Consider the following 27,447-nt stretch of genomic DNA (forward strand, 5'->3'; position numbering starts at 1 on the left):
TAAAATACTGACCTCCTCCTAACAGTGGCTGCAGACTTTTTTTTTTTTTTAAGATTTTATTTATTTATTTGACAGAGAGAAATCACAAGTAGATGGAGAGGCAGGCAGAGAGAGAGGGAAGCAGGCTCCCCGCCGAGCAGAGAGCCCGATATGGGACTCGATCCCAGGACCCTGAGATCATAACCCGAGCCAAAGGCAGAGGCTTAACCCACTGAGCCACCCAGGCACCCCGGCTGCAGACTTTTTTAATGTCCTTTCAGAGTTCCTCTCTCAGGACACACAGCATCTCTCCAAACAAAGGCACAAAGCTCTGAGACAGAAGGACATTTAGCATGTGTTGTACTTATTAGAATGACAAATCCAAGGAAAAAGCAGAGTGCAAGTATGATTAAATAAAGTTTTAAAAGCTTTATTTAAATGTACTTTCTTTGAATGTACCCCTTCACGGGGCTTCAGGGCCTTCCCATTACCTTTTCAATTCAACAAAGGTAATCAGTGATTTGCCTTAATACTGACACAAAAGCCTCTTTAATAGCCACTAGTTTTGCCCAGATAAGCAAAACTAGCTCATTATACTCTACAAATATCAACAAAGGCTTTCCCAATGATGCTTAAACTCCAAGTTGTGTTGGTATGACTGGCAGTTGTAATGCGGTATATAGCCATTGTTGGGAGTATTTCCTAGACCACTGGCATGGTCTCACCCATGTGTGGTAAATCTGTGTCTACAACTTATTCTACTGTAAAACTAAAAATCTATTTAGTATTGTGTAATTCAAGTATAAAAACTTTTCTCAAATTAAGGGCAAAGTGCTCCCTTGTAGCTAACAGTTTTATCACTTTGAAATGATATACACGCACTCAGAGTTTAACTGGTAAATTTTCATACTTACAGAATTCCACATAAATGGGTAATTTAGGACAATTTCATCTTAATCTATACTCACATAATCAGCTTGTGGCAGGTTTAATCTTTTGTGTACTTAGAGGAAAACTCTACGATACATGATAAACCTTTACGGAATATAATGTAATTCATCACACGAGTTATTTTAAGGGCCAATAAAAAAACCTATTTTCTTTAGTGTTAGGTATTACAGCCAAATTCTATTTAAAACTGAGAAACTTAAGGGCTAGAAATATTAAAGACCTTAGAATCGAATTCCACCCTTCCACAGTTGAAGAAATTGAGACTCATAGTGTTTATGTGATTTGCCCAAAATATATTAAGCAGCAGAATCAGGACCATCCAGTGGATCTAGTATTTCCATTAAACCATGATTAGTACATTTTAGAAACTCCGATAAATGAAAATAGACTTTAATGTATATAAGAAAAACCCCACTTAAATGTAAAGGTTTCCATAAGACAGTATTACAGGAACTTGAACCTTATACAATTCCTCTGTAAAAATTCTCACATAAAATAAAGAACCTCACCCTACTAATTAATTATACTTCATGTGTTTCCTTAAAGAAATAATAACTTAGACACTAAAAAAAATAGACGTTTGGGAAGCTCACCTATTGTGTATTATACCATTCAAAACAGATGCTAAAAAAAGGCATTTTACAATGGCAGAAAACATATACACTGAGATTCCACACCAGTCTTTATTTATATTTTGGGGCCTTCATTAAACAAATCTTATAATTACCTCTTCCAAATTACATTTTATTCTCTTAATGGTGTGGTTTACCCCCACTGCACAAAAACAAGTATGATTAATACACTAGAAATATTTTAAAAGAGAACCCAAAGACAGTTTTATTAACCAATTCAGACCAATGATTGTCTCAAAAATTGAATCTACTGATTTTCTGGTGGTGTCATTTTAGAAGATTTCATAATCAAATTATGTATCTAGTTAACTTATGTATGTTAGCATTCACATCCCAAATCATGGAAGCCCTATTTTATAAAATCTTACCACTAAGGTAAACATACTTAATTACATGTCAGTGAAATGATGAATTCTCTAAATTATCCATAAAACCTAAAAAACCCAAATATCTAATTATAACACTGATGTATCTACTAATAATCACATATATCATGACTGTGTTTTAAAAAATATCTACAGATTTAAATGATAAGAAGCTTGCATATTATGCAAGAGTAAATAAAACTGTCAAATATTATGTTTGGCTCTTGTCATTTGTCTTGCCCAAAAATGTGCATATCATAGCCAACAGAACTTTTCTGTAGAATTTTATTTTGAAAATATTATTTTAACCTGAAGATTGATCTAAAAAACATTTTAAGATATGAAAATGTTATACAACTTATCTATTACAAATTAATCTGATAATTCTGCAATTAGGTACACTGTGTTAGCTCACCTACATAAAAAATATTGCACATTTTCATTTTGTCTCCACGTGACTGATGTCTAAACTATATAGAATTCCAAACTATTTAAAAGTTACTCTGTGAATATCAACTTTATAAATATCAGAACTAAATGCACTGTAAAACAACCATTTTGGTAAACATGCATTTATTCACAGTTGATTTATTTCCTCTAGATAAATGCATAACTGTTCAAAATTATTTAGGAACCTATGTAGAGGTACAAGAGCACACTTACAAATCTATTTCTACCTTCATTTTGAAGAAACACTGATCTTGGCAAAAATCTGGCTTATTTTAAAATGAACTATTGCTGGTAAGAAGGCATACTTTAAAACTTTTCCGTGACCTGCACCTGCTTTTTTCCTTTTTAAATTAAAATTTAAAAGCATTTGTTTTCAGAGATGTATCTGATTGTGGCATAAGACAATAATCACACAAAAACAGACCCTGAAAGCAGCTGAGCTTAATTTAAATGCCTGCAGAGCCTCATTTTACTTATAAGTTATGACTGCCTTAAATAGCTAGACCACTCACTGATCATAATTGTTAAGAAAGTGACAAAACCAGACCATTTTAATGTCATGAAATTGACACAAACCTGCATAATATAGCATTCCTCCACTGAGTTGAGGTCATATTATACTTTAAAAATATAAATAAATACACTGAATTGTGAGTCTTATTTCTGTAATATCCCCAGTGTTTGAAATATGCTTCTAAAACAGAAGTGGATAACTGCAGAATAGAATTCCAGACTTGACTATTAGTGTCAAACACAACTGTTCCTTATAAATGACTCTAATGGTGCACTGGCTTGATTGATTCCAGCAATTTCACTGTACAGAAGTAAACCATACTTTATACACAGAGAATATATTACTTGAAAATCCTCAAAATAGGAAAAAAAAGTTTAGAAAGCTGTCAAATGTTTCCAAATGAAAAGTAAAGGTCTATTTTTGGCCCTCTTCCACACCCTTAAAGTTGGAATTTGACAAAAATCCATGGGTACAATTTACAAACTTTGACAAACTATTAAGTTAAAACCATTTTCTTTGGGGAAGATGAGAGGAAGTACCTTTAAAACCTGTTATACAAAATTCCAGCTGCCTTTTTATAAAAGTACGTTCCTTAGATTAAAATCATAAAATTAAGGTGCAAGAGGTTAACAAAAATGAACTGAAGAGCTTTATTGACATCACAGTACATTCAAGAATAATTTTAAGAACATTACAGCTGAAAGAGAATGGCATGTTTATAGTCTTATTAAGCACTATTTTTTGAAAAAAATGTAATACAAAGAAATCCTATTAAGTAACTTGGAGCAGCATTTGGAAAAAGTACACCTATTTACAGATTAAAAAAAAAAAAAAAGACTCTGGTTTCACCTACACAGCCACAATGTGCCTCTATAATGAGACAAGCCCTTAAAACTCATGGAATTTTTTAAACATCATGGCATTCTTGCCACATCATTCCTCAGCGTTTACGACGGGGAGGGGTTGTTGATCTGAAAAAAAAGGGAAAAGACAAATTTAAAAATAAAAATGTATTTTAAACTAAAGAATCTGCAATTTTTAAATAAATATTATTATATAGGATTTCTAAAATTACTTAAGACTATGTTCATTTATCAAGTACCAAACTGAGTTGTTATTAAAGAGAGAGAGAGAAAGGACACTTTCAACTTTGAATAAATTCAGTCAAATTTTTTTTTAAAATCAGACAAAATACTTTAAAAAGTATACTACCTTGATCGGGACTTAGACTTGTGTTTGCGGCTTGCCTTCTTACCAGACCTTTGAGATTTCTCCATGGATCGCGATCGACTATGTTTAGGCTTCTTAGCCTTCTTTTCTTTGCTACTTCCTGGAGATTCAGAACTGCTCCTTCCACTAGAATCAGAGCCTGAATGTTTTTTGCTATCTTTGGTAGTACTTTTCTTACTATCCTGTCTAGAATCATGTCTGATAATTTTAACAGATATAGAACCACTCCTAGAGAATGTTCTTTCACTTTCTCGTTTCCTTTTTAACCTATCATCCTGACTACTGAACTTAAAATCTTTTTCTTCTCTTTTTTGTTTCTCTTTTCTTTTATCCTGTTCACGTTCCCTTTCTTTGTCTTTCTTTTTCCTATCTTTATCTATACTTCGGCTCCTCTCCTTTTTTCTCTCTTGTTCTTTAGCCTCACCTTTATGCTTATGACTGCTCCCACTAAGACTTCCACGTTGATCATCAATTTTACGCCTATCTCGACTCCTACTGCGACTGGACCGATTGGTTCGCCTATCCCTTGAGCGACTTCTACTTCTACGTCTCTCTCGAGAAGGACTCCGATTTCTTCGTCTTTCTCTTTCAATGCTATTCCTATTAGACCTCCTCCTATCTCTAATCTTTACTCTAGCCCTATTGCTCTCTATTTTAATTCTGCGAGAGTAACTTCTACTTCTACTCCGTCTAGCTTTAATTGTTGGAGATCTACTCCTACTATGTCTTTTTTTCCTTTTAGGAGAAGAAGATCGGGAAGAAGTACGACTACTACCTGAGCTAGAACTGTATGAAGAGCTAGAGACAGTACTACTAGTACTACTCGTTCTGCTATTGCTACTGGAACTACCACTACTAGAACTTCCTGATCTACTTCTTCCTTGTTTCTCTTTTTCTTTATGCTCTTTTTTTGGTTCTAAAACTGACGTAGTTTCATTTGGAGTTCTTTTCTTTTCATTAACCACATCACCATCTGCTTCTCTTGCTTCTAGTAGTGATAAACTATTTTGCTCTTTATGGATAAATTCATTCATCTCTTTTGTAACCCTTTCTGTTTGCTGCTTTTCTTCTGAAAGAGAAAAAGACAAAAATACTATGAAATGTCAATGTATAATGAAAAAAACTCCTAAACTACCAAATTTCAAGCTATTAGATCGTAACAGTGAAACAGCATTCTTCAACAGAAATAGGATACAAGTCACATAAGCAATTAAAAATTGTCGAGTTACATTAAAAAAATTTAAAAAAGATAAACTTAATTTCAATAGTTTGTTAACCCAATATACCAAAAACATTATCATTTCAATATGTAATAAATTCAAAAGAGTACTAAGATATTCTGCTTTTTTGGGGCACATAAAATCTCTCAAATCTATTATGTATTACACCTACTTACAGCATTATTTCAATTTAGGGTTAGGTACATTTCTTATGTTCAATAGCTACAAGTAGTTAGGCACGCTCCTGGACAATACAGCAACAGGGTACTGAAGTATAAAGGTACATTTCAAGCAATCTAAAACGATTTCCCTTTTGTCCAATAAGGCAACTTAAAGGTAAGTAAGTAATTTTATAGGGAATTTTCAACTGCTAACTCTTAATAATTACCTTCCCAACCGTCCAAGTATGATTTTTCCAAAAACTTCAAAATACTTTCAGTATTCCTAATATCATTATATAAACTATAAAGAACATATACAGTATTTTGCATAAAAAAGCTTCTAAAAGCCTTCTATTTCCTTAAATATACTAGCTACACACTAAATATTCTAGCTACAAATTACTTTACATTAGTTTTACAAATATATTTCTATTTCAAAAGCTTTCTTCTTCATTATAACTTTAGAAATGAAAATATACTGACTTACAGCTACTGAAATTAATGTCTTACAAAACAAGACCAAATTTACCTTTTATAAACTACATACTTTGAATACCACAAGCTTTTGTAGTTTTCAAAAAAAATACAAGTAAGCCAAAACCCTTAGTTTCAGTTACGTCCCATATTATCTATACTCTAACCTTAATTCTGTCCCTGGTATTTTCTGGTTATTTAAAACACACACACACACACAAACAGAACTAGACAAAAAATTAAGGGAGTCTAAAGATGTACCTTCCATCTGTTTATCATGTAATAGCTGCTGTTCCTTTTCTTTTCTCCAAAAAGCTTCCTGTTTTTGCCGGATTCGGTGCCGTAATTCCTCATCATCAGTGTCAGATGACTCAGAGCCTCTGTCACTCCTCTCATCTTCACTGTCTCCTGATCCATAACCACCCAGTCCACCTGTGTGCATAAAGCCCAGTCTATCATATGGAAAAATTATTCTATATACTAAAAAATTTTTAAGGTCCGAGAAGAAAGCTAATTTCTTTTTTCATTGCCTTTTCTTGGAAGATTATGCTTATTCGGGGTGGGGAGAAGTATAAATTCCAATTCTTAAGGAGTTTATAGATCCCTCCTGAAAATTAACAGAATTTCATTCTTCCTGGAATAGTTCATGTATTTCTCACCACAAAGGAATCGTGATAATGGTTTGTTTTACTGTCCACGCAAACCAACGAAACCATTTAACAGGGCAATAACAAAGGCTCACTAAAGCATAGTCAATTCAACTACTGATATTCCTGAAAATATTTGTAAAATTAATTCTTTCATTGTTCAAAGCTCAGAAATCCCAGGTAGTATGAAAAGTATTTTTTCCCTAAAAAAAATTAGAATATTGTAATTCTCACTGGTCAGAAATGGTATGGTGCTAAACTACTCCCCACCCTGAAGTGACCTACATAGTAATCATCACAAAATCACATGGGCATTTGCTTCTAACCATTTCTGTTGGTCCCCACAAAGATTAATTTGATATGATGCGGAAAAGGCACGTTTAAGCTTTCATATATTTGAGAATATATCATGCAAAGAGCAAATTATGAACACATCACTACTATGATACTATGGTAAGATAAACTCTTTTCCTCTATGTTAAAACTCGACTTACTACAACACAATCTACATAAAGGTGCTTAAAAGCATTAGAGGATGGGTTCTTCCCTAAAGCACGTATGCAAATAATTCAGAAAGTGAGCTTAAATATTATCACAGCTAAATAATGAACTGTTACAACTTGCCCCAATAAACTATGAATTAGTCACATTTATAATGATTTATAATAATCCCTTTGTGAATGCTTTAGGCAAAAAAAAAAAAAAATTGGCAAACCTTTTAGAAACTGATATAACCCTAAAACCTAGGTTTTATAAACTGAGTAGGAATAGTACAGTTTCAAAACAGAACACGTAGAGAGACAAGGTAAGTGTGATTTTCTCTTTAAGGCCCTCTCACAAATAAGGAAAACACTTACCGAGTCCAGTGAGGGAAGCCAGTGCACTGGACTGTGCCAGCTGTTTTGCAGGAGCTTTGTATCACATCAACAACAGGAACAACATGTTAACACAAATAGCCACGATTTCATAGTCATGAGAGTCTATGGTATTGTTAAATCTACTACTATTGCTGCTTTTTGGGGAGAGAAGAAACATTAAAAACATAACATTCACTTTAAACCAGTAGCATGTCTGGCCTTGAAATTATAATTCTGAAGTGAGCTGAAATTGGTTTATAATGATGAAAAATGTGACTACTACATCAGTTATTTTATTTTTGAGGTATGGTCCATAATTTTTTTTTTCAATATATTTTGTGTTACTAAAAATAGAGGGGGTGGGGATGGGTGAATTTCTTGCTTTTGTAAGTACTCTAAGTGGTAAACTGTGAAAACTGACTCAATTCACTAGTGAAACTAAACTGTATTAGAAGTTATACACCAATACCATGGTATCTATAAAAAAACAAAATCAGGTGAAATAAATCAAATATCAAGAATTTTTCCACTATATGTTTTATAGAAAAACAACCTAATCGCTAATTTGCACACAGGCAAGTTGGGTAATAAAAGAAAAATATTCATATAGTTTTAATATGGTGTCTACAAACCTAAACTTTCCTGGAGAGTTAAAACATGCAAGAAGAAAATATTCAAATATCTGCTAGAATTCAGCAAGGACAACCAAAAAGAGTCCAAAATAGCCACCAAAACCAAAATACTCCCAGAAAAACAAAACCAAAAACACCCACAATATACCTTTCGTTGCTTTCCTGTGTGCATCTTTGGCTACATAATAAATTTCTTCATCCGTGACATCCAGTAGAATTTCGGTTAGAAGCATTTTTGTCAGCAACATCTATGGAAGGATATTTTACATGTTTACATACATTTATGCATATTATTTTTAACTTAATTATTACAGTTACTAATACAGTTTGACTTTTTAAAAAAAATTAATGTGCAAAGCCACTTTATAAAACATATTTAAAGAGATCATATCAACCATTCCAAGCAACTGCATATTTGAAAATTATTCTAAAACACATAAGCTGAAGTGCCTGGGTAGCTCAGTTGGTTAAGTATCCGAGTCTTCATTTCAGGGTCATGATCTCAGGATCGTGAGATCAAGCCCCATGCCGGGCTTCGTGCTGGGCATGGACCCTGCTTGAGATTCTCTCTCTCTCCCTCTTGTCCCCATTTCCCTCTCCAAAAAATAAATAAATAAATAAATAATAAAAATAACAAATTTTTTAAAATTCAGTGCATGGTAAGAAATTTAACATTCTACCATTTGATACTCTTTCTCTTCTTCAGTCATCTCTGGTTCACTGTGCTCGTCCTGAGGAACTGGAGATGGACTTCTGGTGACTTTTCCACTACTAGCAGCCTCAACATTTTCAGTGTCTTCATCTTCCTCATCACTATCCTAAAAACAAGTAATAGTATGTGTAACCCAAATTCAGGCTTATAATGTAAAATCATTATCTTACACACTACTTTAAAACCCCAAATTAAAAAGTCTACAAACAGATAAATAAAAATGACAGCCTTCACTTAGTAATATAAAGTGTTACCTGAAAAGAAATCTAAAATTATAAGACAGTTATGAGAATCAAGTATTTTAATTATTTTTCAATTTTTCCTTGGTTAATTTTGACTTTATTTTATAAATAACCAGGAATATAACATGCCAAAACTGACTGAATTAATATCCACTATATATGATGGTCCTGAAATGAGTGGCTTATAGCACTTTGGATAAGTAGACCACATTTATATTATTCAATGTAACTTTAAAAACTACAAATTTAAGGTATTATACCTAAAACCATGTGACTTAAAAATTTAAAAAGTCTAAAGTAAGTTTGCAGATCTTAACTGGCCTTGAAATTCAGTGAAACTTGCTTCTTTTTCGCTATGAAATGGGCAGGTAAGAAATGAGATGTACTTCAGATGGAGGAAATGCCAGCAGTCTGTCTGTTCCTGGCTGTAGGTTTTCAGTATCTAGATAGCACACCTTAAAAGGGGGGACTCTTCTTAGGCAAAGAAGTGTCCCGCAGTTACCCTTAAAAATCCTACCAAGCAGGGGCACCTGAGTGGTTCAGTGGTTTAAACCTCTGCCTTTGGCTTGGGTCATGATCTCAAGGTCCTAGGATCGAGCCCCGCAAGGGGCTCTCTGCTCAGCAGGGAACCTGCTTCTCCCTTCTCTCTCTGCCTACTTGTGATCTCTCTCTCTCTCTCTCTCTGTCAAATAAATAAATAAATAAAATCTTAAGAAAAAAAAATCCTACTAAGTAAAAGACAAGGTGATCACTGAAACACTAATTTCAGACTAGTTCAAAAGACTATTTGAACCAGGGGAAGACTACATGTAACACAAGCCCAGAGGCATGTGGGAGAAGAGGGAAGATAATCTTCAAACAATTTTTTGACACTTAAACCTATTAAATCTGGAAATCCATTATTTCATCTAAAGAGTTAAAAATTACCCCCCAAAAAGGTAAACTTTAATACTGGCAGTTTTTTGGTTCTTATCTTCATAATACCCACCAAAAAACCACATCTTTGGCATCGTTCTTTTGTCAAAAGATAAAAGTAACTTATGGCATTTGTGACATTTAAGCTAAACCAATGTCTGCTTAAATCTAGTAACCTTGCTATCTCAAGATTTATTTCTGAAGCCCAAAATGGCCTTGGAAGGCCTACCTATTTCCAGAGTTGCATACTGGCCAGTGCTGTGGCTATCATGTCATCTGAGAGCACATTATTGCTAAATAAAAAAATTCTTAAGCCACTCACGCCATCTAAATGATAAAGACTGAACTTTGTTACTTTCGGTGCTCATTACTAGTTATTTATTTCAGTAATTTTCACATATAAATCACATGGACTTTCATGTTAAGTAATTCTAACACTTACAAATTTACTTCTCTGAGGTAAGCGAGGGCCATCCCCTCCTTCAGCATCTTCTGTGGCCTTCTTTTCTTTTTTGGACAATTGTGAACGTTGTTGCTCCATTCTTTCTTTCTCCAATTTCTTCTGCTTTTCACGTTCCATTTTTTCAAGGCCTTCTCGTATCCAAGCTGGAAGAGTCCTGCGTTTTACTGCATCTGTTTCATGTGAAAAGAAACCTTTCTAAGTTAAGTAAAAATCACAAATGCATGAGTTCCTTATTCTTGGATTTCTACAAACTGGTGCCACTTGAGAGCTTATAACTATCCTTCTCCAGTAAGACCATAGGAAAGCAACCCACTAACCATTATGCTTCTTTTTTAAAATCATTTTTAATGACAGCAGTGAATATTGTGTTAATGCTTCTAATAAGCCAGGCACTATGAAAGCACATTAAAACCACCATCTCGCTTAATTCTTAAAAAAAAAAAAAAAAATCACTATTACTCAATCTCTTTTACAAATAAGAACACAGAGGCTTATAAAATTAAGTGCACAGAGGCTTATAAAATTAAGTGATGTGCTCAAAATTAAAGAAACAGTAGTAGTGATGGGCACTAATTCCAAGCCAAACTCTTAGACTACACTGCTTCCTAAAATATGGAAACAGAACAAACAAAAGCACATGTCTACTTTCACACTGAGAATTCATCTGAACAAGTATGATTTCCGCAAGTTAAAAAAAAAGTTAGAATCTTCTTAAAATGTCTATTTCGTAACAGAAAGTGAACACTTGAACATTCTGGTATAATATATGTTCAATTTGGATTTCTAAATATAAAATAGTTTAAGTCTGTAACTTATGGTTAGACTTAAGTTAGTTATGTTAAAAATCTAAATCTTCTGCCAAAATATTTCTGGAAAGTGAAATAATAAAAGGAAAATTAATCTGACATTAGCGTATCAGATGAATGGAGAGTGGAAAGAGACAACAGAGAGAGAACAACTGTTCATAAATTGGCATAATGTATCAAACTATCAACACTGAAAAAATATCAAGATGCTATGGCCATGATAAATTTACAATTCATCACAAAATCTGGAGTTTAAGGTAACAATTTCTTTTAAAGAAAATTACTGAGAACTTTTTATATTTTATACCAGTACCCTTTTTGTAATTTTAAGGGTTATGACTATAAAATGATATGGTTTTTAACTATCAATTCCTAACATATCAGAAGTGTCAAAACAATTTGAGAAAATAAGATAGTTTTTTCACATGATCAAGAAATCATGCCAATTGCGGTTCACTAAACTTAAATAGCTACCAATTTGTGGAGGCTCCTGCTTCACAGGAAGTGCAATAGGTGATCGCTGCCGATCCCTGAATGATGATGGCCTTTCTCTTCGATTCTGGGGAGGTGCTGGAGGTCCTGGAGGTCCTGGTTGCCAATAAGGAGGATGAAATCCACCTTGCGGTGGACCAAAAGCAGCCCCATGCTGAAAGAGTATTGCAGTTTATTTTTCTTCACATTAATACAATATACTCTCTGGGACACACGTGTGTTATGAACTGGGACAGTAGAAATCCATGTGTGCAGCAAATCCAAGAATTCCATGGTTCTAACATCCACCGATATTTCTGTAACCCCAAGAACCTAAGCTTACTATTCTTAAGAAAGATAAAGATTTTCTCCCTATGTAAATGTGAAGAGCCATCTAAAATTCAGCTAATACACTATTTTCAAGAAGTAGAGAAAAGGATATTTTATATATATATGTGTGTGTATATATATATATATATATATATACTGAATCCATTTATAAACTAGTCCTTCCACTACCAAGGTATCAAATGTCAATTTTTCTGTAACTAGAAAATACAAGAAAAAAACTTTTAAATCAATTCCAAGTTATTTCTTAGTGGAACTTGTTTCTGTAATCTTGCAAGAAGTTATCTATTTTAAACAAAATAAAAGTTATTGAATCATTAAATTTTTTTTGTAGTTTTGCTATTCAGAGGCTTTTCTTAAGCCCATCACCAAGAGAGCTCTCTGGCTTGTCAGCATAGGGATCTATCAAGATATTAGGGTGTGAGTAGAAGCTCCCTGCCTCTACATTTCTTCAAAACCAAACCAAACAAAAAACGGTCGTATTTGTATACCAAGCATGAGTATACCACAAATATCTGAGTATGTTTAGATTACTCTCAAAGTGAATACTGGTTATATTTATGTCCATAATGTGAATTTTTTCAAGAATTTAAATTATGATAGTTCAGTTTATAAGGTTAACAACTGCAATCAGTTATTTCAAAATGACGCCTAGCACTATAGTTTAAGGGTGGACCCTTGGCAGAGTAGTTAGAGAAAATAAAGCCCCACATAATGATACTATCCCCATAGAGTTCTATGTCCCTAGGAATGAATAAGATGCTACAAAGGAAATTATGTACAACTCCATTAACATGTCATGTCAGAATGGAAAAAAAATGACCTCACTAGAAAGAGTCATAATTCTACATAGCAGAAGGAACTGCATTTAGGAAGATGATCTGTTCTTCATGTATTTTATTCATGTCTTATCCATAATCTATTATTGACAAATAATGTATTCAACTACTGTGAATTTTCTAAACTTTATTCAACATTTAAATATACCACTTTAAAATTATTAGAAAACATCATATAGCTATTGCACTTACATATTTCTCATTTTATCCAAACATTTCCCTAACGATCCTTTATATCATTCTCCTAAGCAAACCAAAAACCACAAAATAAGAATCTAATGATTTTAATACCCAAAAATCGATAACTTTTCTGAGACATAATATGCCCTTATCTGTACAAGACTGAAAAGTGAAACACAGATCTTAGGTACTCTTGATGAGACACTTCCAAAGAATGGTAGATTACGTGCACATCTACAATATTAAAGCAACAAAATATCTTTCACCTGATAGTCAAACTGGTTCACTGGCCCCACTGCAAAATTATCGGGTGGTCCACCAAAGTTGTGATTGTTCTGGTTAAATATATGCCTGTTGTCAGGGGCAAATTCCCCACTGTCCTGACTGTTGCTGTCTTCGGAAGGAGGAACAATGTCCATTGGGCCTGGTGTTGGTGGCATCCATGGCTGATCTGGAGGGGGGTGTGGGGGCTGCTGATGCATTCCCCATTCTATTTAGGATTCAGGCATAAAAACATTCAACAGGGGGTTATAACAAAATCAACACAAATTTTTAAGATCTCAAGAAAGATTTTTCAGCAAAGAAATAGATTTAAAAATTTATGACTTCTTGGTCAAATTCCTCTTGTATATCTTAAAAATAAGCAATTAATTAAACTAATAAATAATTCAAATGAGCTAACTCCACTCTAATTCATATCCTAAACATATAAAAATCAAATGCCCAAAATTTTAATAAATGTAACAAAATCCAAAGCAATTTTTTGTTGAAATTTTCTATTTCTGTTCAATAACAATACCATAGAAAATAACACCTTGAGATTTTATATATAATTTCTTTCTTCCATGAACACATTTATCCTCACAACATCCCTGTGAGGTAGGGAGAAAGCAGGTATTATTTTTGCCAATTTAAGGAGGGGAAACTAAGGCACACAGAGGTAAATCACTTGCCCAGGTCACAAAGAGAGCCAGTAAAATAAAGTTGGGGAGTAGGAATGCCAGGGTAAGTTATTTAAGAACTTGAACTTGGGAACCAGAACATTTTCAAATTCGGGGAAATTTGGTGTAACTTCAAGAAAACTAGAAATAAACTACCTCAGAGTATCAAAGATTAGAATATTCATTATTCTTTAAAAAGTGATGTTAGAGGTTTACCTCCTGAATTTTCCACTCTTACATTGAGAAATAATAAGTATCAATAGGGAAAGGGAGATTAAAACTTCACCATTAGCATACTTAAAGATTCCTCTATAAATATTTTGAAGTGACTACTAAAAATAATAACACAAGACATGGAAAACTGAACTAGCATCAAGAAATCTAAATCATAGTGTGAAGTAAAAAAAAGCAAACAAACAAAAAATAAAACATTAAAAACTTATGGAAGATCTTTACTATCTGAAAAAAAAGGGAAGAAAAAGATGGGTGGACAATAGGGGCAGCGTATATTTGACAGACTAATTTGTCACATAGTGACACAGTATTTCTTTAATTAGAGGCTAGACATGTTTTGCTCTGCCAGTGCTGCTTCTGAAAAGGCCAGAGGTTGCAACAGAGAGACATAGAATGCTCTCTTCCCTAGATGCCAAGTGAGGTTTCCAGTGTTCCCAGCCCCTGTCAGCCTAGGAATGAAGAACCAAGAAAAGAATCAAACTGAGTGCCACAATGCTAGCAGACTGAGTACAGAACAACTTTAACCACAAAATTTCAAATTCAAATCTAAATGAAACTGCCTATTCTTTAAGGACCATTAATTTCAAGAAGTCATAAAACTAAGCAAATTAAACAGTTTAATTTAACCCACATTTTATTTTAAAAATAGTCCTAAAATCTGGATAACTTGAAACAACAAACCTGGTTGCCACATTCTGTTAAAGTTTGAATCCCCTTGAAAATTCCCATGATTGTTTGGACCAGATTCCATTGTAGACATATCTTGTCCATTTGGCATCATTCCTGGTGGTTGTTCTACCATACTTTGCTGCCCTGAAGCTTCTCTTTGGGCAATCCAAGCTTGAGCCAATGCAGCCCAGTCAATCTGGCCTAACATAATTTAATATAGCAGAATTTAACATTCAGAATTTAAAAGCTAAAAGAATAGTGCCTCTATGTAAAACAAACATCTCAGTTATTCCTTACTAGAGATTTTAAATATTACAGTATGTTATGGCTGAAAGGATGCTTAGAAAATAACCCATATCCAGGCTACAAAATGATTTAACTATAAGACTTGCAGAAACCTCCAGTAAAACACTCTTAACTGTTATTTCTAATATTAACTCCCAAGAAATTTATCCCCTGTACTTTAGTTTAGTTAGACTTTTAAGTCTTCTTTTTTTTAACTAATTATAACACAAATGATCAAACTCACACACCACTTCTTCAAACAGGACCTACCCAGGCCTACAGAGAATTCTAAGGCTTCAGAGAAATAGAGTTATTTATCCATGTGCCTCTGCACCATCACCCTCTTTTCCTTCTCTAGTTAAAATACACTGCTTAACAACTTCTTAGTCATTCTTTATTCAAAATGTATTGCCTTGCTATCTTAAAGGTCCTCTTCCTTCTCCAATATCTATACATAACATTTTAAGATGATCTAATATTATTAATAAAGGATACAAAGAAGCGTAAGAGGTTTTTTTCAAATCTCAGCGAAGATTAAAGAGAACTCATCCGGCACAACCCAGATGGAGCTGAATTTAGGTAATATGTATCTAAAACTTTTCAAATGTGCAACAGCAATGTAACAAACCTAGTTCTTGGATTTTTTTTCCTCACCAAATTACTGGACAAGTAACAACGCAATGACATGTACACAAAATTATGGTAATTATTTCAAAAAGTAAAAAGCTACACCCAATCGTCCAAAAGTGATTTATTAAATCACAGTATTATCCTGTAATACAAAGCTATGTAGGTATTAAAAAAAGGAACAGAAACAGATTAACCCAATAAAAGCAGTGCCGTGGAAAGGGTCACATCAATGAAACAAAACTGGCCATCTATTAAAGCTAAGTAATAAATAGGGGTCCCCTATATTCTTTTCTACATCCATATATGTTTGATAAATTCCATAATACAAAGAAACTTTTAAATGAGATATAAAGCATAACATCAGTTGACTATGAGCTACATAGAATTTTAAGATTTGGAATTAAAAAACAAAAGTGTGCTTTACTTAAGCAACACATTTAAGGAAGATTTTTTTCTTTCTTTAGAAAAGCAAGAACTAAATCAGTTTTGAAAACGTAAAATACTCATAAAGCTTTCTACTCTTTGGGGAAGTCCCCCAAAGAGAAATCCATTCCCTAATATGTATGGTATAGCCATATTATTTATGAGAAAAGATTAAATTTTGTTCATAAAATGCTCCAATAAATCAATCCCAATTCCATTTCCCTTAATCCCATCGCCCATCTCCCACTCATCTCTATCTCCCCTTCCCCAACTTCCAAATTCAATTTGTTTCCTTACTTGGATCCTGCTGGTGCTGGAAGGACTGCATCCACTGTTGCTGGTTCAAGGGCCATTGCTGCCAAGGCTGTCCTCCTTGATCCCACATCCTGACTTTTAAAATATATTTGATTTTCTACCTTTAATAAAATAACAGTTTAAAAATGAGAATGAGAGTTCTTTAATTTTAAAAGCTCACACATCAAAAACTATACGATGATACAGTTATGTGATCAGAGCTCTAAAATTCTGGTCAACAGGTTGCCAGAGGCAACTGGAATTTTTAGGTTGGCAAGCAAAAGCACAAAATTTCATGTTAATGATGGTGTCAGAGCTTGATGGCAAGCATAGCTCTAATCAATTTAGCTAAAAAGATGGGGTGAATCTACTTTTTTTCAATACAGATCTCTGGAAATGTAGTTATTTTCAAGATTATAAGAAAGGGGGTGCCTGGGTGGCTCACTGGGTTAAACCACTGCCTTCGGCTCGGGTCGTGATCCCAGGGTCCTGGGATGGAGCCCCACGTCGGGCTCTCTACTCTGCGGGGAGCCTGCTTCCTCCTCTCTCTCTGCCTGCCTCTCTGCCTACTTGTGAGCTCTGTCAGATAAATAAGTAAAATCTTAAAAAAAAAAAAAAAGATTATAAGAAAAAAAGTGATTTAATCTCTCCCCAACCAAGACTCCTTAAAAAGGGCAACCAAACAACAGCTCTGGCTGAGGAAGGAAAACTCTTCTAATTACAGCTAATGAATGCAAAAGTAAAATAGAATTAGAAAATCACATATTACCAAACCTAATGAAACAACTGACTCAGGAAATCTTAAAAGTTGATAGGAAATCAAATACAAAGGTTGTTGAAATATCACCCCTACAAGACGAATCTCCTCCTGAGATATATTGTGTCCCCAGAATCACTATGAATATGTTCACCAAAAATGTTTAACTGAATCCATTTGAGCTTTTGGATCTTACTTCCAGAATAAAGAAATTATAAGGAACAAAAGAATGACGTAGGCAGTACCAAAAGAAACAATCGGACAAATCCAGAAAGTGAGAGAGTCTACCAAGACCCAAGTTTCTTGAACACGTAAATAGCATGGGAAACAAAAGGAGAGAGAACCTAGGTGATGGGTGTGGGGGAGGGGTTTCACCACACTGGTCTACTTTTCTCTAAACTACTTTAAAAAACTTTAAAACTACTTAAAAGCTTTCATAATAAGAAGTTTAAAATTCCTACAAGTCCAGTATATTTGTACTTCATCCAACAATGATATACAACCCTATTCAAGAACCAATGACACACATAGGGTATGTTTCTTCATTTTTGAGACTTAGCATAGAGCAGGCATTAAATAAATTTTTACTAAATGAATCTTTTTAGACTGACCTTTTCCTCGACTCTAAAAACAAGACAAAAGCAAGCAGGATCACAAAAAATAAAAAAGTCGTATTAACAAGTAAGAAACACCCACTCAAATAGGATAACTGGCTGCTACGATTCAGTCTCTTAAAGGGGTTTACAGCTCTGGTCTTTGCAGCATTCACAGAATGTTATAAAGTTCTATCAATGGCAGATCCTAACCTTTCAACTGAAGAGCACTGTAAATTATGAAATATGCAGCAGCCCTTTTGTTACCTTGACTTTGACTTCTAGTTACACTAATACAGTTTATTATAATAGCATCACTGGAATATGGCAAAATAGAAATTAAATAGCACCACACCTAAAACCAACCACTAGACTGTATTTCAGTTCCAAGCTACATATGCTTCTTTTTCTAATCTTTCTTCAGATTTTCTTTCTTCTCTCCTGTTTCCCTCTCCTCTTTTTCAATTATACCTTTAAACACTTTAAAAGCTAAATGACTTACTAGAACCCTTTACAACTTTAATTAAAAGGTAACAAATAAAAGAGGGGACACCCAGAAGAAATACCAACTGCTATTTTGACTGACCTCAGAGGTTCACCTTCCGTTTAAAATTTAGGTTGATTCAGACTACAGCTTGGAAGCATAGCAGCAAGATTACTTATGCCCTGGGGGGGGGGGGGGGGGAGAAAAAGAGCATATGTTTACTCTTAAATTATGAAGAATTACTAGAATAAAAACAAATTCCAGAGATACAACATAAAAGTGTAATCTTCTTCAAATTAATCCGGAGATTTTTCTTTCACTAACTGTATAATGAGATACTACTTACCATTTATAAAGTTAAGGGAAATAGGTACATCACAAATATGAAAGCAACACTTTTTAAAAAATTTTTCCTCTCAAAATACCTTTTTACTTACTGGAACAATTTATTAATACAAAATAATGTCCAACAATTTAGGTACTGTTATATATACTGAGAAAAAAGGAACAACAAACATTTGAAAAGAAGTTTCATCCACCTGGTATTAACTTAAATGGCATAAAGAAGTAATAAATGCTTTAATTTAGGTTTTTCGATAAAACTCTAAGTTTAAAAATTAACACCAGCAAGGTGAAAACAATTTGTCCTTCAAACGTTTGCATTTTATTCCCATTAGATGAACAGCTTTTAAAAAGTTGGTAAACAGACAAATCCATTCATCTTTTTATCTTATGGCTTCTGGCACACAGCAGTCACTGAATACAAACTGAAAAAATGAACTGTCTCTGGCTCCTTCCATTTACTTTTAAAAGGTTAATGATAAGGAAATTGTTGTATTTATGAGAACCAAAAAGCTGGTGTAAGCATGGTGTAAGCATGCGTTTTCCAAAGCTCTAATGGTATATCAGAACACAACGCATGGATTTTTCTGTCCTAGGTTATAAACTCATACAATGTAGGCATTATAACTAGCTCTATTCAGTGCCTCCTAGAGTTGCAAACAGATATGCGTTTAGTAACACCACTTTAATGATGAAAAAACTGTACTGACTCCCTATCATCATTTTCAATACATATTTACTTCCCAAAAAATCACTATGAAGTTACATTCACTTACTTAGATTTTCTGGTTGTCGTGTATAACTTTTTCAGTTCTCCTTTTTAGTTTCTAACCATCACCTGTAACCTGCACTTCAGAGCACAAGCTCTGGTTCATGATGCCTACCTAAACCATTCCCCAGCTGCATGAACATGGGCAAATTAACCAATCTCTAATTTTCAGTTTTCTCATCTGTAAAACGGAGGACATATAAGTGTCTACTTCATACAGTTCTTGTGAGGATTAAATGAGAAACACATGAAAACTCAGCAAAAGAGCCTTCAAAAATTAATGCTTAATGCTGCCATAAAGACTCTCTCAGCTATCATTTTTGCTAGCACTCAAGTTTACAACTGGTCTTGGCGGGGGGGGGGGGGGGGGGGCAGTGGCATCGGCATCGGTAATCAAGCCAAGCCATTCTACTCAACTCTTTTTTCTTCTTTAAAAGCAATCTGACACTTAACCAGATTTCATTTTATCTTTGGAAAAATATCTTCCTGTCCCTACCTCTCAGTGTATCATAAATTGAAGCTTTAACTATTAAAAGAAAAAAAAACCCTTAAAAGTTTTCTTCCACACAAAATGTTTTTACTTGCATATTTTCAAGAGTTTGATTTGTTTTACTTGTAGTCAGTTTTGTTTGTTGAAACCAGTCACTTCTACTTTTACTATGTTTCCAAAGGCCTCTTACTCCCCCAAGTTTTTACGTAAACTATTCACACACAGTGTTTAATACACCTAGGCTGAGAAAAATACTAAAAAAGAAATGTGAAATTTTGAGAGGCAAAACAGAATAAAAATACAGCAAAGAAGGTGACAGTAAAAGTCAAAGAAGTAGTTAGGAGGTATTTAATAAAATGCTTCAATTAAGTCTGCAATTGAGAAACTTGACTTGGCTACAGAGGATAACTGCTTAATGAGAAAGAAGGTAAAAATACCCAATAGTCTTTTGGGAGAGACAATTTAGCATTACAGTATTTTATCAAAATTATAAATTTGATTTATTGCTAGGTCCCTCTGACCTAGCAATTCCACTTTAAGAACTTAAACCACAGGAGTATACTCACCATACTACCCAAAAACCTGCAACATGTTTGTAACAGGGAACACCTGTTTTTAGGGTCACTCAAAGTCAGAGATAAAAGTGAACCATACAGTCGATTGTTATTCAGCCATTACAATGAAAACGATGGACTTTTATATGCTGACATATACTGATAAATAAACTGCCTTACGAAATGAAAGAAACTATGATCCCACTTGAGGTTTTTCCATTAAGAATGCAATTTAGGGGCACCTGGGTGGCTCAGCTGGCTGAGCATCTGCCTTTGGCTCAGGTTATGGTCCCAGGACCCTGGGATGAAGCCCTGTATTGGGCTCCCTGCTTCTCCCTCTCTCTTTGCCCCTCTCCCTTGCTCTCTCTGTCAAATAAATAAATAAAATCTTATTAAAAAATGCAATTTAGGGGTGCCTGGGTGGCTCAGTCCATTAAGCATCTGCCTTCAGCTCAGTTATGATCTCAGAGTCCAGAGATGGAGCCCTGCATCAGGCTCCCTGCTTACTGGGGAGCCTCCTTCTCCCTCTCTCTCCTGCTCCCCTGCTTGTTCTCTTTCTCTCTCAAATAAATAAACAGAATCTTAAAAAAAAAAAAAAAAAGGTAATTTAGGGGCACCTGGGTGGCAGTTAGTTAGATGTCTGACTCTTGGTTTCCCTCAGGTCGTGATCTCAAGAGTCCTGGGATCAAGCCCCATGTGAGGCTCCACACTCAGTGCAGAGTCTGCTTAAGATCTCTCTCCATCTGCCCCCTCCCCACCAGACACACACATACTCTATCTCTCTCAAATAAATAACTCTTAAAAAAAAATGCAATTTAGTATAGAAAATTCCTAAATTACAAAAAACTCTTAAACTGGTAAGCTCTAGGAAGTGAAAACAGAGATCAGAAAATGATTATTTAAATCCTTGTGTTCTTTGAATGATTTTACCTCAAGTGTATATTTTTACTTATTTTAAAGATTTATTTGAGAGCGAGAGCTCGAAAAGCGAGCGCGGGAGGAGCAGAGGGAGCAGGATAAGCAGACTCTGCATTGAGGGCAGAGCCCGATGTAGGGCTCAATCCCACACCCAAGAAAGACCATGGCCTGAGCCAAAACCAAGAGCTGGATGCTTAAAGGACTGAAACACCCAGATGCCCCATGAGCGTGTTTTTATTTTTTAAATATATATTTTTTTCAAAGATTTTTATTTGTCAGAGAGAGCGAGCAAGGCGAGAGACAGAGAACACAGGTGGAGGGGGGCAGCAGACAAAGGGAAAAGCAGGATCCCCACTGAGCAAGGAACCTAATGTAGGACTTGATCCGAGAACCGTGGGATCATAATCTGAGCCAAAAGCAGGTGCTTAACTGACTGAGCCTCGCAGGTGTCCTAAGTGCATATTTTTAAAAATAAATCTATAGATTTTTAAAAAGAGACAAAGAATCAAAGGAAGCTGACCAGCACAGTCCTGAGTGACTCTGGCAATAAACATCACACAAGTAATATAATGATGAGACTATGGACAAATAACCTGACTTCTGTCTCATTTTCCTATGAAGGATTTGGAGTAAATTTCTATAGTCCAAAAAGGGTATCTCTGGTCATGAGAATAAAATGTAGAGTTCTGCTGAATTTTGTAAAGGGACAGATTTTAAAAAAAATACTTAGTATATTCAAATAATTTAATATAAAGTTTTATGTATGTTTAAGCATTTAGCACAATACTTGATAAAGATTTCATTAATTATTTCTTGATTAAAGAACATGATTGGTAAGTGATTTGATGGCAAGGATTTAGAAAACCCACACTTTCTTCATCTTCAACATATAAAACCTTCTTTATTCACTAATAAACATAACTGGAAAACAGAAATATGAGGCACATATAGCAATAATAAAAAATTTTATCTTGTAACTTCAGTATTTTTTTTTTAAAGATTTTATTTATTTACTTGACAGATAGAGATCACAAGTAGGCAGAGAGGCAGGGAGAGAGAGAGGGGGAAGCAGGCTCCCTGCTGAGCAGAGAGCCCAATGATGCAGGGCTCCATCCCAGGACCCTGGGATCATGACCTGAGCCGAAGATAGCGGCTTTAACCCACTGAGCCACCCAGAAGCCCCGTAACTTCAGTATTTTTCAATGAAGTAACACAACCCTCTATCTTAACAGCCTCATTGCCTTAAAAATGGCATTTACACATTTGGTTTAATAATGATTTGGAAGGGTAACTGTTAAAGATGAGTGATAAGTACATTAGGGTTCACTATACTCTACTTTTGTACTGTTTGAAAATTTCCATGATGATAAGTTAAACATGATACAGTATACAGTTACAGAGATTTACAATGAATTTCCATTCTTTTTTCTTTCCTCAAAACAAGATCTTCTTGAGGGCAGAGTCTTACAAATATTTGAATTCTCCATGCTTCTTTGCCCATATTAAGTGATGAAATACTTTACTCTTCGCTAAAATTTATTTATAAGTACACTAATATTCAATGAAGAAAATAATATTGTTACTACTACTCTGATTTTATAACATCAAAACTCAACTCCAATATATCTGTCCTTCCTTTATCCTTAATTTTAACGATCCTTAGGCTCAACTTCTCAAATTTGGAAAATCTGATTACAGATCAGGCAGGCTGCAGGCCTTTCCCTTTATGGGGTTAAATTAATCCCATTTATTATGCTATTTCCTTGGAAACAACTGGGATTTGGATCAGATCATCTAAGTTATCACATACAGCTGGAAAAATCTAACTCATGACTATGACAAGTGTTATATAATAAACTGTGACCCCTTAAAAAGAGAGGTATAAGTCCTATCCACACTCCCACCAATTATGAGTGTGACCCTTTCTGGAAACAGGGTCTCTGCAGATGTATTCGAGATGTGAGGTTATACCGGATTAACATAGGTCCTAATCCAATGATGTTTTTTATTAGAAACACAGACACACACACAGGGAACAGCATTATGACCAAAGAAGCAGGGACTGGAGTGATGTGCCTACAGCCATGAAAAACCAAGGATGGCTGAGAACAGCCAGAAGCTAGGAGGAGACAAAGAGGCAAGGAAGGATCTTCCCCTACAACAGGGGTGAGGAGCTGGGAGTAGAGTAAGCAAGCATGGACCTGCAGAAACCTTTATTTCAGACTTCTAGCCCAGAGAACTGTAAAAGAATAAATTTCTGCTGTTTTAGGCCACTGTTTCTGGAAATTTGTTACAGTAACTCTAAGAAATGAATATAACCAGAAATGATCATTTATCTTATCCATTTCTTAGATGATTCTACATTAGAATATTCACTGCTCTAAGGTTCTTAAAATTACTTGTGTAAAGGACATCATTAATATTTGCAGAAGTCCTCTCACAGACTGACAAAGATGAATGAGGATAAAAATGTAGTGTTTGTTTTAAAGCACTTAACGCATCAAATAAATAAATAAGGGGCACCTGGATGGCTCAGTCGGTCAAGCATCAACTCTTGATCTCAGCTCAGGTCATGATCTCAGGATTATGAGATGGAACTCCACATCAGGGTCCACACTGGGCATGGAGCCTACTTAAGATTCTTCCCCTTTCCCTCTGCCCCTCCTTTCTGTGTGTATGTATGTGTGTGGGGGAGTGCACTTAAGCATCAACTGCAAAATCAGAGATACAGAAACACATCCATGTTTTTGATGCATATGGTGAAATGTTTCTCACATCACATACACAGTGTAAAAAACCATAAAATGCAACAAACCTCTTCTCCCCTGCCATTTCAGCCCTACATATCAGGTGACTGGACCTCAAAGTAAAAAAAAAAAATTCATTTTTCAATTCAGGTTAGGTGGAAATGGCCCCAGTAAAGGCTAACCTTATAATTATTTGAAATAAAGTAAAAAACAAACTTTTGCTACTTGCTGGGACATACATTTTACTATATATTGAAATACTTTGCAGCTTACAGATCAAAAGAGGCACTCAAAACTTTGGAGAATTGGATAGTTTGATTACAGATATGGAAAAAAAAAAGTGATAATTAAAAAAATAAACGTACGGAGAGCAAGCAATCCTAAAGGAAACAACACCCCAGTAACAGAGAGCAGACATATCTTGGTTCTAATACACGTCTCCAATAAAAGGAATTCAAATCCTTAAGAGAAATAAGTGATTCTTCAGACTGAGATTTAAAAAATATATATACAAAATGAGCCTGGAATACCTTACAGTGCCAAGAAGAAAGTGCTAAAAAAAATTTTTTTTAAATGAAAATATTAAAAGGATGGGGGCAGGTCACAGTAGACAACTGAAAGAGCTCCCAATATCCAAAGCTGGAACAATTTGAGCAACAAAATAAAGTAACATTGTATTATAACCAATTATGACATAAATATCTCATGTGTCCATACTAATATAAATAAATGATCTAGTAAACTGGCAGGGACAGACAAATCTCCCATGCAGAAGAATTCCAAGTAAATTACACAGATACTCCACCCTAAAGGACGGGGAACGTAACTCTTTAATCCTCAAATGTATACTGTGCAAAAAGACTTCCTTCTCATGAGTACAGTGTGGAAAGGAGGAGATGGATAGGGAAGAGTAATTTTACAGTGGAGAAACTTGTCATAAACTAAGCAGATGATCAACGTCAATATCAACGTGATAAATCACATTCATATTACATACCCTTAATAGGATGTGCTGAAAAAGGCACTGCTCTTCTGTGATCTTCCTCTCCAGAACCCCTACCGCCAGTCTTACCATGAGAAAAACATCAGACAAATTCCTGTAGGAGGGCACCCTATAATATACCTGACCAGTAATCCTCAAAACTGTCACGGTCACTAAATTAGTTTGCTAGGGCTGCCATAACAAAGTACTACACACTAGGTAGCTTAAAGAACACACATTTATTTCCTCATAGTTCTGGAGGCTAGACGTCCAAGATAGAAACGTCCACAGGTTTCGTTTGAAGGCCTCTCTCTGGCTTATTATGGCTGTCTTCTATGCTTTTATATGTACGGTAGTCCCTCTGTATCCTAATCTCTTCTTATAAGGGACACCAGTCATTAGGGATCAGGGCCTACCCTAACGACTTCATTTACTTCTTTAAAGACGGTATCTGCACATAGAGTTACTTCTGAGGTACTGACATCAACATATGAATTTTGAAGGGACAAAATTCAGCCTGTAACAGTCATCAAAAACTAAGAAAGCCTGAAAACTGTCACAACCAAAGGAAAGCTAAGGACACAGGACAACTAAACATCACATGGTATCCTAAACGGAATCCTGGGACAGAAAAAAATATTAGGATATATCAATAAACTAGAGACTTTTTCTAATAATAATGTGTCAATATTAGTCCACTAATTGTAACAAACATATCATACTGATTTATAATAAAGAAACTGTGTGTAAGGCGGGGTGTTTATATGGGAACTCTGTGCCATCTGCTCACTTTTTCTGTAACTGAAAAAAGGTTTTGGGACGCCTGGGTGGCTCAGTTGGTTAATCAGCTGCCTTCGGCTCAGGTCATGATCCCAGCGTCTTGGGATCGAGTCCCACATCGGGCTCCTTGCTCAGCAGGGAGCCTGCTTCTCCCTCTGCCTCTGCCTGCCATTCTGTCTGCCTGTGCTCGCTCTCTCCCCCTCTCTCTCTGATAAATAAGTAAAATCTTAAAAAAAAAAAAAGGTTTTAAAAAAATAAACTATTAATAAGTATGTTTAAAATACAGTCTCATGAACATCTTCAAAGAACCTGTTTACTGTTACTACCCCTAGAGCCCCACGAGATAGTCCTACAGGTGAATCTTTTGTGTCCAAGTTTTGTTTTTTTGCTTTGCTGCACTCGTCACAAATTTCAAGTTTATTTTGCTCTTCTATGAATTAGCCATCATCAATCAAAATCCGTCGAGTGCCCGTGATGTTCAGATAATGATATTCACCACAAGATAATAAAATTGAAATGCTGGATACTACTCTTTCCCTCGTGGACCTTAAGACATAATGTCCATCACCGAATAAAAACACAACAAAAATACAAACTAGGGAATGAAATTGTAGTTAACTGGACGCATTTGCCCTTGGCTGCGCCTGCGTACTCGGAACTGCACAGCGCAGAAGGTCCAGGACCGGGCCCCCGCCTCCTCCGCCCCCTTGCACCCCCTCCCCATAAGGGGGTTCCCACTGCGCACGCGCAGTGCTTAACGGCCGGTCAGGAGCCCAACAATTAGTCCCTTCTCATCCAAGAGAAAACTCTCAAATAGTTAGAGCAAGGGGTCGTAAGCATTCTCTTTAGTAACAACATTTCCTTTTCCCTGAGAGCATAGCTCTGACTCACCAAGTCGGGCGGACACCGCCGCTTTAAGGAGATGAGGTTCCAGCGGTCGCGCCAAGCAGCGTACGCAGCCTACGTGTTTAAGTTATGCTAGCTTCGCCAGAGAAGCCAAGAAGGCTGTAATGGCCTGCCAAGTCCCCACGCGTAATTGTTCTCCACCACTTACTCACTCTGATTCCGGAACACCGTTGTCGCCACCGTTCCTGTAATACCTCTCCAAACCTTTCGATGCTTCTACTTCTTCACGAACAAGACAAGATGGCGCCCGATTGGTTGCACCAGGAAGTGAATAATAATAACATCCGCTTGTCATCTGAAGCCATATTGTCCAGCATCCTGGTCTTTGAGCACGTGACTATAGCCAGTTAACTTGCATCGACGCCATTTTTGTTTTGGGCAAAGCTCCTGGGACTTCGTAGTCGGCACCGTGCAAGTGTCTTAGCATTCCTGTAGGATACCTTTTAATTGAGTCATGCCGAGCCCATTTTCATCTTTACAATGGCCAGAAAGCCAGGAGCCTAAGTATTCGGTAGAGAACGCCCTCGATTTTTTTTTTTTTAACTTTAGCAACGTGATCTC

At 35.4% G+C, this 27,447-nt stretch overlaps 1 protein-coding gene across 5 annotated transcripts; it reads right to left on the bottom strand.

Annotated features, from left to right (window-relative positions):
* Positions 1 to 3,517: 3,517 nt before the first annotated feature.
* On the bottom strand, positions 3,518 to 27,133 carry PNISR (PNN interacting serine and arginine rich protein). Of its 5 annotated transcripts, none has more exons than XM_059401104.1 (13): positions 27,039 to 27,133; positions 18,501 to 18,580; positions 16,568 to 16,686; positions 14,945 to 15,133; positions 13,355 to 13,578; positions 11,725 to 11,896; positions 10,424 to 10,614; positions 8,793 to 8,930; positions 8,261 to 8,360; positions 7,481 to 7,534; positions 6,238 to 6,408; positions 4,104 to 5,190; positions 3,518 to 3,862 (listed from the first exon to the last, which is right to left on the bottom strand). In XM_059401104.1, exons 3-13 carry the CDS (start codon positions 16,653 to 16,655, stop codon positions 3,832 to 3,834), a joined length of 2,445 nt encoding a protein of 814 aa, XP_059257087.1. In that variant the 5' UTR covers positions 16,656 to 16,686; positions 18,501 to 18,580; positions 27,039 to 27,133; the 3' UTR covers positions 3,518 to 3,831. The 5 variants fall into 5 exon arrangements, with proteins under 5 accessions (XP_059257087.1, XP_059257088.1, XP_059257086.1 ...); XM_059401105.1 differs by having other exon boundaries at positions 27,035 to 27,133; XM_059401103.1 differs by having other exon boundaries at positions 26,872 to 27,133.
* Between the last annotated feature and the right edge of the window lie 314 nt (positions 27,134 to 27,447).

This window comes from Mustela nigripes, chromosome 5, assembly GCF_022355385.1.
Source record: "Mustela nigripes isolate SB6536 chromosome 5, MUSNIG.SB6536, whole genome shotgun sequence".
Lineage (NCBI taxonomy): Eukaryota > Metazoa > Chordata > Mammalia > Carnivora > Mustelidae > Mustela > Mustela nigripes.

Excerpts from the sequence above, each read along its gene's own strand:
- PNISR (XM_059401104.1), bottom strand. The coding sequence starts at position 16,655 with ATGTGGGATCAAGGAGGACAGCCTTGGCAGCAATGGCCCTTGAACCAG. Across the intron at positions 13,579-14,944 it reads TAACAGAATGTGGCAACCAG|AATGGGGAATGCATCAGCAG; the intron begins GTTTGTTGTTTC and ends AATCCTAAATAG. Across the intron at positions 5,191-6,237 it reads ACATGATAAACAGATGGAAG|AAGAAAAGCAGCAAACAGAA; the intron begins GTACATCTTTAG and ends TTTCTCTTTCAG.